Source organism: Eleutherodactylus coqui, chromosome 2, assembly GCF_035609145.1.
Source record: "Eleutherodactylus coqui strain aEleCoq1 chromosome 2, aEleCoq1.hap1, whole genome shotgun sequence".
NCBI lineage: Eukaryota > Metazoa > Chordata > Amphibia > Anura > Eleutherodactylidae > Eleutherodactylus > Eleutherodactylus coqui.
In genome coordinates this window covers 304,144,571-304,153,996 of record NC_089838.1, presented here as the reverse complement: position 1 = coordinate 304,153,996, position 9,426 = coordinate 304,144,571, and the positions used below count along the sequence as shown (strand labels likewise).

Genomic DNA, 9,426 nt, shown 5'->3' with positions numbered 1-9,426 from the left:
TTTCTGTGGGGGGGAAATGGCAAACAAAAAAAATAACACGTGTGCCAAAAATGTCAAAAACGAGGGCAGGGTATTGGGGAGAAGCGTAGCTTTCCATAGACGACCACAAATTACACCACAAATTGATCAGTGCTATAAATCAAGAAACCCCTTTAATTAATTTGGCACATTCTAGGCTTTCTGTACTCCAGAAATCAATATGTACATCTAAACATGAATTGTAGGTGTCAAAGTTGAATACATATAAAGTGATGAGTAGTATGTACATGCATTTAATAAGTTAGTCTTCCCTTAAAGTTAAATGCTCTGCAAGTATCGTTTTACTTTAGCTGTTGCATCTAATATGTCTTTATTTCTTAGACTGTACACCAACGGGTTTAACATTGGAACCACAGCCACGTATATAACTGACAGCAGCTTGTCTTCTTCTCTAGAATGGCCTGTTTCTGGTCTCATATACAAGAAGATAATTGGTCCATAGAATAATATGACCGTTATAAGGTGGGAAGTACAGCTGGAAAAAGCTTTAGAACGACCCTTGGAAGATTTGATCTTCAGTATGGTGTAAATGATGTAGACATAGGATATTATAATGAATAGCAAAGGTAAGCATCCAATGAATACACTTTGAACACCGGACAAAATATCTCTATCTGTGGAGTCGCTGGCGGAGAGCATATTTAGTGTCTTCAGATCACAAAAAAAGTGGTCAATTTCATTGGAATAGCAGAAAGACAGAGACGATGCAATCAATGCATGCACCAAGGAATTAAAGATGCCAATGAGCCAAGAAGAAGCAGACATTGTAAGTCTCACCCTTTTTCTCATGAGCATTGCATACTGCAAGGGTTTACAGATGGCTACATAGCGGTCATAGGCCATACACGTCAGGATGAATATTTCTGCTTGTCCGCACAGTAAAAAGAAATACAGCTGAGTTATGCAACCTTGAAATGAGATTGTGTGATCTTTGGTTGCAATAATGGATAATATCTTTGGAAGAGTAACGGACACAAAGGTGATATCTGTAGTGGAGAGATTACATAGGAAGAAATACATGGGAGTGTGTAGCTGGGTCACTAAACATACAAGTGTGATAATGATCAGATTCCCAGTGATTGTCATCAAATATATAAATAGCACTCCAATAAACAACATGATTTGTAAAGTTGCGGAGGTGTAAAAAGCTAAAATACTGAATTCCTTCACTTTACTATCTGTGCAGTTGTTCATCTTTACTACCTGAAGAAAGATATACCTGGTTATTAAAAAAGAAAACTAGAATCCTAACGTTTATCCTAAATGTTTCCATAACATAGTAACATAGTATGTAAGGCTGAATGAAGACAATGTCCATCTAGTCCAGCCTGTCTATCCTCCTGTGTTGATCCAGAGGAAGGCAAAAAACCCCAAGGCCAGAAGCCAGATAGCCCTTTTGGGGAAAAAATTCCATCACGACTCCCTAATGGCAATCAGACTGTTCCCTGGATCAACCCCTAATAGTTCCTACCTTCTTATATACCCGGATTGACAATTAACCTAAGATTTATAACCTATAATATCCTTCTTCTCCAGAAAGACATCAAGTCCCCTTTTAAACTCCTCTATGGATTTTGCCATCACCACTTCCTCAAGCAGAGAGTTCCACAGTCTAACTGCTCTTACAGTAAAGAATCCCCTTCTATGTTGGTGATGAAACCTACTTTCCTCTAATCGTAGCGGATGTCCTCTTGTTACCGTCGTGGTCCTGGGTGTAAACAGATCGCGGGAGAAATCCATCTGTTGTCCCCTCATGTACTTATACATGGTTATTTGGTCGCCTCTTAACCTTCTTTTTTCTAGAGTAAATAGTCCCAATTTGGATAGCCTCTCTGGGTATTCCAGTCCCGTCATTCCATGTATTAGTTTAGTTGCCCTTCTTTGAATCCCCTCAAGCACTGTGACATCTTTCCTGAGCACCGGTGACCAGAACTGTATGCAGTATTCCATGTGAGGCCTGACAAGTGCCTTATATAATGGAAGGATAATGTTCTCGTCCCTCGCCCCTATACCTCTTTTAATGCACCCCAAGACTTTATTTGCCTTTGCAGCAGCTGACTGGCATTGATTTTCCAGTTTAGTCTATTATCCACTAATACCCCCAGATCCTTTTCCATATCACTTTTCCCTAGTGGTACCCCATTAAGTGTATATTGGTGACATCCGTTTTTCCTGCCCATGTGCATAGTCTTACATTTTTCAACATTGAACTTCATTTGCCATTTTCCTGCCCAAGCCCCCAGCTTATCCAGGTCCGTTTGTAGCCGCATAAGGTTGCATTAGTCAAATGGAAGTCAAAGTAGTGCCCTTCTCTTGGCCATTTTGGAAGCTCTCTTCTGCATTCTCCTCTGGTGGTTTTTTTCTCATGCTAGATACACTGCTCTCTTCTTCACCCTTTTCACTAGGAAAGAGGGGCAGCAGGCTGATCTGCACCTGGAGTTTACTTCTCTGGGGAAGCTCCAATGAAATAACTATCAGTATACAGCGAAATAGGTAGACAACTATCAACACCTCATATTCAAGAAAAACAGCAGTATGTATAAAATTACAGCAGGCACTCACCTGGTGCTCGGCGAAATTCCCTGGGTTAGGGAAATCCACTGACACCTAGTGTCCAGGATTGCTTGTCATCCTCCTTTGATCTCAAATCCAACTGTCTGAAGATGCGTCCCAGGATAAAAAGCCAGCTGGATAACTAGGGATAGCATGCTGCACTTCTGCCACAGCTGTCACAGTTGTGACAGCTGTGGCCGAAGTCCGTGGTATTCTCCCTATCTTTTCAATGGGGCTAGCGCTGCTGCCGCTGGCCCCATTGAGAGGACTGGCGATATCCCGGCGTCATCCTGTTTTTTTTCCCGCACTGCAAAGCGATTGTCTTCACTTGCTCTTGCAGCGCAGGGAGAATAATGAATTTTTTTAGCAAAGATGTGAACATGGCCTAATCACATCTTTACCTACTTGCACTGGTTCTACTTAAAGGGATATTTTGGTTGGAAGACATCCGCTATCCATGAGAGATGGGTAACTAGCTGATTAGTAGCGGTCTGACCTTTCCTATCTCTAGTGCATGCTTTCCATAGTCTCCTATTCGAGCTGGAAAACACGCACCTCAAATCATGTAAACGAGCTAGTTCAAATAGCTATAAATCACCCATTCAAGCGATCTTTAGTGCAGTATAGCCATGATCTTTTTGCATGCCTATATTGTGCGAAAACAGTGCTCATGTGAACGAGGTCTTAACTACTGCAGTTTCAGAATTATTTAACCCCCTTTAATAGAGGGCCTCATAAAAGCACACATTTGCAAAGCAGATGTTGTCTCAAGCATATCTAATGTAACCAAGAACTTTACTAGTTGCATTAGGTATGCTTGCAGTAAAACAAATGAAATACCTGGACTGGTTAGATCTTTGCTGACTGTGAAATTTTATTGTATTCTAGAAATATAGCTAATTCAAGAGTGTAGTCCATAGCTAGAGGTGTTATACCAGAATTGTAAGCTTCCACAGGATGGGGTACAACTTGCTGAGGGGTGGAGGTTTTAGTGAGACTCATATTCTCCAGATTGGCAGTGGTCTCCATGGTGGTAGAAGACAACTTACTATTCAGGTAGAACCCCTTTAAGAAAAGAGATCATTGCTTTGCATGAACAAGGAAAAGGATGCAACGTGGGTAAAGAACTGAATGGGGTTTGAATCATTTTGATTGCACTTGTAAATTGTATTTTATTCATCTTATTCATTTAAGTTCATGCTCATTCTTCGATAAGTCCAGTGGGCAGTCCTATCAGTGATTAGAAGCTATCTCTGTTTGCAGGCTCATATAGGCAAGACTGTTAAACACTAAGTAAAACCACCCGCTGGACTCCTAAACACAGAATGAGCTTCGATTTTAATCAATAAATTACAATCTGTATTGAATCTTAAAAAAAGTCTATATATCAGTTTAAACTTTAAAATGATGCTGATAGATTGAACAGCATTTTTATGGTGACAAAGTCCCTTCAATTAGTTATGGCAATCCAGTAAGGGAAAAAAGTACAGTATGTCTCATTCATAGGTTCCAAAGCTTATAGAAAATACGTAATTTTCCTCCATGACCTTTTCAAGTAATATTAAGTGACTAATGGCATATTTCCAAGCTGCCATTGTCGAGGGATTAGTATTTTTACAGCCTGCAGTTTTCAATTTTCAAAGTATAAAGAAGATTCTAGTTACAGCTAATCTTATCCATCTGTCCAATATGACTGTTTGCCTGGAGCATATACTACATAATAGAAACATAATATGCATATCAAATCACCGTCTACATCTCTAACACTCATCCTTCTCACATTAGCTCATCCTATACACCATACATGGAGTATAATATGCTTGGTTTGGAATGCAAATCAGTGTGGCTCTATTTTTCGGGTTAAAAAAAAATCTCTAGTATTCTTCTCAACTTTTAAACAGTGTTCTAATATTAACTCAGAAAAACTCTTAGACCATTCTGTTTTTTTTTATTAGCATAAAACCTTCTACTTATTAACTCCTTAATAGATTTATATAAGAAAACTCAGCTTTATTGCTTTGATTAGTGATATAATTTGAGCTGCATGCCGCTACCACTAGGGGGAGCTAACTGCAAACTGATTGATACTGCTAGAATGGGAACTGTGTATGTCTCTGCAGGAACAATTCGTCTCTATGGCTGTGTAGAAGATCATGTTAAAGGGATCGTATAAGACTAGGGAAAAAAAGATTTTATAACAGAATATTTGTGTTTTATTTATGTGAATGTGACTGAACTGCAATATCAGATGCAGCCTATGGGCAAGAGTGGCACTGTTGCTAGAAGACAGCAGACTTTTTTTCCTAAACTCATAAGATCCTTTTAAGATAATTTGCTGTCCTTTTTGCTTATTGTTTTTATAGCGTATAATAACTAGAGATGAGCGAGCATACTCGCTAAGGACAATTACTCGAGCAAGCATTGCCCTTAGCGAGTACCTGCCCGTTCGGAAGAAAAGAATCGAGTGCCAGCGGGGAGCGGCAGGGGAGAGCGGGGGAGAGGGGGGGGCAGGAGGGGAGATCTCTCTCTCCCTCTCTCCCCCCGCTTCCCCTGCTTATATTTCAAGCCCTTCCCTGATAATCATACTGCGGGGCTTGCCAGAAAGCACTGCTTTCAATGGGATCGGCAGCAATGGGATAGCATGCCGCGGACTTCTGTCACAGGTGTGGCAAAACTCTGCGGCATTCTCCATTTCTTTTCAATGGAGCTAGTGTTGCTGCCGCTGGCCCCATTTAAAAGACTGGCGATATCCCGGCATGATGCCGGTTTTTTTCCTCGCACTGCGCTGCAAGACTTTTCCTTTACTCTCGCAGCACAGTGGAGAAAAAAACGCCAGTGGGTGTGAGCCCTTATAGGACATTTTTAGGGCATGTTCGGATGAGCGCTGTTTTTTGTGCTGTTAGCAGTGCACAGAACACGCTTCTAACAAGAACCAATATGTTCCTATAGAAGCGTTCACAGGAGAGAATGTTAGGTGCGCTGAATCAGATAGGACATGCAAGTGCAAACTCGCATGGATGCTCCGGGTTGCGCGCAAAGATAGGACCTGTCTTATCTGTGCCGCATACTTTCCATAGCACGCACCTCGCACCTCGGATTGTGTGACCGGGCTATTTCACAGAGCTTGTAGTAGCCCGTTCACGCAATCTTTTCAGCACTATAGCAGCCATCTTTTCTCGTCTGACTGAGACTTTGAAGGAATATTCCAGTTTCAGCAAATTAATCTTATTTTTTATATAATGAATGTCATACATTTTTCCAATAGATATTTTTAATCAGTTTCTTACTTTTTCAAGATCTTTGTTTCCTGTTTTTTAATAGGAATCGTCTTCATTTACCTCCAGAGTATAACGATCAGTCCTGGCCATGTGATGGACACAAAGGTGCGCAGCTCTTTACAGTACAGTTATCAAAGCTGTGTCTTCTAAAACTCCATGTACTAGTGTGCTTTTCACATGACCAAAATAGAGTTATATTTCCTAGAAGTAAACAATGAAGTTCCTATTGATTGGCTTGGCAGCAAACAGATATCACTGATAAATTGATCTAAAAAGTATATTGGGAAATTGTATAACCAATTACCCCCCCCCCCCCCCCCCCAAAGAAAAAAAGAAACATCAAACACAATTAATTAAAAGCTGAATACCCATTTAAATTTCCTGAATTTGCATAAAGAGTATGGAGGTAGATAACACATGCAGCACAGCAAGATTATACAGTGACTCAACTGATTATACCTAGTATCAACTATTACTTGTGGTATCTATCTATCTATCTCTTATCTATCTATCTATCTTATATCTATCTATCTATCTCATATCTATCTATCTCATATCTATCTATCTATCTATCTATCTATCTATCTATCTATCTATCTCCTATCTATCTATCTATCTATCTCCTATCTATCTATCTATCTATCTATCTATCTATCTCTTATCTATCTCATCTATCTATCTATCTATCTATCTATCTATCTATCTATCTATCTATCTATCTATCTATCTATCTATCTATCTATCTATCTATCTATCTATCCCATATCTATATATCTATCTCATATCTATCTATCTATCTATCCATCTCATATCTATCTATCTATCTATCTATCTATCTGTCTGTCTATCTATCCCATATCTATATATCTATCTCATATCTATCTATCTCATATCTATCTATCTATCTATCTATCTATCTATCTATCTATCTATCTATCTATCTATCTATCTATCTATCTATCTATCTATCTATCTATCCATCACCTTTTTCTCTCTCTAGCACCTTATGCAACATTAGGGATTTTGGGTTATAGGAAGGCTATTTAAAAAAATAAATAAACTTGGACAATCACTGTTTTCCCAATATATGAAACCCAATAGGGTTAAAAATAACCAATTAAGGTATACTTACCTCTCCATTCCCCTGCCAGTCCTGCGATGCAGCTCCTGTCATCACTGCTGGTCTGGCTTACAATGACTTCAACGGTGATATTCCATATACATGATGTACGTCTATATAATGTCACCACTGCAGTCAATGTGAACAACACGAACTGGACCAGCAGGGGGGCAAAGTGGTGAGTATACCTTATGCCCTTTTACACAGGCCGGGAATCTCCTGATTCTCACTTGCCCAAGTCAATGAGCTGGTGACGTCATCATCAACTCGTCTGTGCTCTGCAGTGTGTTTAGACTGCATGATTCTTGTTCAGAACCATGCAGTTCTCGTGCACTAATCGTTTAGTAAAATCAGTGTTTAAACTTCATAAGTCCACAGTCTGGAGCTGATTTTAATGCCGGCTGAAACTGAACAACGATCAAGAAGCGCACAATTCTTGTGCAACGCTCAGTGGTTGGCTGCATTTAAACCGAACAATTAGCGTTCAGTTTCACTTATTTGAATTATCTTCTGCATGATAATTAATCATAGTCTAATCACAACATTGGTTTGTTATTCTTAACCCTTTCATACCCTTTAATATATAACAGATATAGACAAGTTTATTATGATACCTTTTTGTGCCACAGTTTATTTGCCTTTGCATTTCCTTTAGGCCTCCTTCCCACGAACGGATTTCCGCCGCGTAATTCACGGCGAAAATCCGCTGTGTTGCCCGCTGCTATTAGGTTCTATTGAACCTCATAGCACAATGCTCACGGTGCGGAATTCCACCGCGGAATTCCGCACCTTGAATTCACCCGTCCTCACCCGCGGCATGCTCTATTTGCCGCAGGTTTTCGTGCGGCCGGCTCCCATTGCAGTCAATGGAAGCCGTCCGTTCACGCTATCTTCCACTGTAGCACAGCGGAAGATAGCGTGAAAACGCTTCCCCGCCCACCGCCGCCGCGTCATATGACGTGTCATGTGACGTGGCCGGCGTGTCACATGATGCGGCGGCAGTGGGCGGGGAAGCGTCATACGGGAGCGAAAACACCGGATCCGCTGGTAAGTATGGGGTCTCTGGGGGGCGCCGTGATGGGCTTCGCCGCGGAATATTCCGCGGCGGAGCCTGTCACGGCCGCGTGCAGCCGGCCTTATACTGGCTTCTGTTGTGTTACGATAAGAGAAAAATAGGCTATCAATGGCTTAAGATACTTGGCACTGAAAGTATGTATGTAGTCTGAGCCCACAGTCGTATATAGTCATAAGCTTTGCCCGCTACTTTTTACGTAACATACATTTGATAGGTTATCGACAAATAGGGGAGTGATTGGAGTATAATATATGTCTACCTAGTATCTGTAGACACAAAATAGTAGGATATTGTTTTAGGATTATCTACAAAGTGGATGCATTGTAGAAAATGTTGCAAATGTTTACATACCCATTAGAGATAAGCGCGGAAGAAAGAGAAAAACGAATCAGGTGAATATTAAAGGAGAGCGAAGCCAGTGAGAGAACACAGGAGAATAGAAGTCAACATGTGATGACTGACACTGTTCTGTAGGGCATAGCAGAGCTAAAATGCATCTGTAGCGGAGCTGAGTTTATTAACTCCTTGTAGTTGCATTGTTTGCAGCAAAGCTGTTTATTATATGCCAACACTGACTGGGATATTATAATGCATTATATCCAGTTTCACACAGGACTGCAGGTAATGTATCATTATAGTCATTACTTTTCATGTAAAATACACATAATATGTGGAGATCTCATCAGATCTCTAACATTATGTCACTATAAATACACAGACAACATAAAAATATCAGTACAGAGGAGGACAAAATGAATTACAGATATAGTAGTATCATGGCAGAACAAACACTAATGAAGATGGAGACAAGGGGCACGCAGTGCACATGTGGACCAGGAACTTAAATATAAGAGTAGATTATGAGGAACTTGGTGTATAGAAATAATTATTGTTGTAACAAAAGCAAGGAAAATTGATGGAGAGAATTGCTGACAGAATCAGGATATCACAAAGCAACAGTATAAGGTTAATATAAGTGCAGAATAGTGTAAAAATATATAAAAGATATATGTAAGTCCAAAGACAGACATTCTACAATTTGGAGTGTAGCAAGTCCTATACAGCAAGTAAAGAAACTGGAGCCCCTATCCATGGAAGAGGTCATATATATTCACTGTAAGATGAGCCACTGTTCAACATAAAGACCTACTGAACCACAATAATGTAGAGGTAGAATACAATAGTCTGTCTTACCTGAGAGCTTGGCATGCCTGTATGCACTTGAGTTTCTAGAGCAACCCACTAATAAACGTTTTTAAATCTTTAGGGGATAGAGTTCAACTGAGAAGTAATTACTACAACTACTTTGGAAGTAGAAAACTTTAACTTGAGAGTTAAGTTTTAACTTAACAAGTTAGATA

At 40.1% G+C, this 9,426-nt stretch overlaps 1 protein-coding gene across 1 annotated transcript; it reads right to left on the bottom strand.

The window, feature by feature from the left end:
* Positions 1 to 297: 297 nt before the first annotated feature.
* LOC136610235 (olfactory receptor 5AR1-like) lies at positions 298 to 1,233 on the bottom strand. The gene has a single exon (XM_066589472.1). It carries the CDS (start codon positions 1,231 to 1,233, stop codon positions 298 to 300), a length of 936 nt encoding a protein of 311 aa, XP_066445569.1.
* Between the last annotated feature and the right edge of the window lie 8,193 nt (positions 1,234 to 9,426).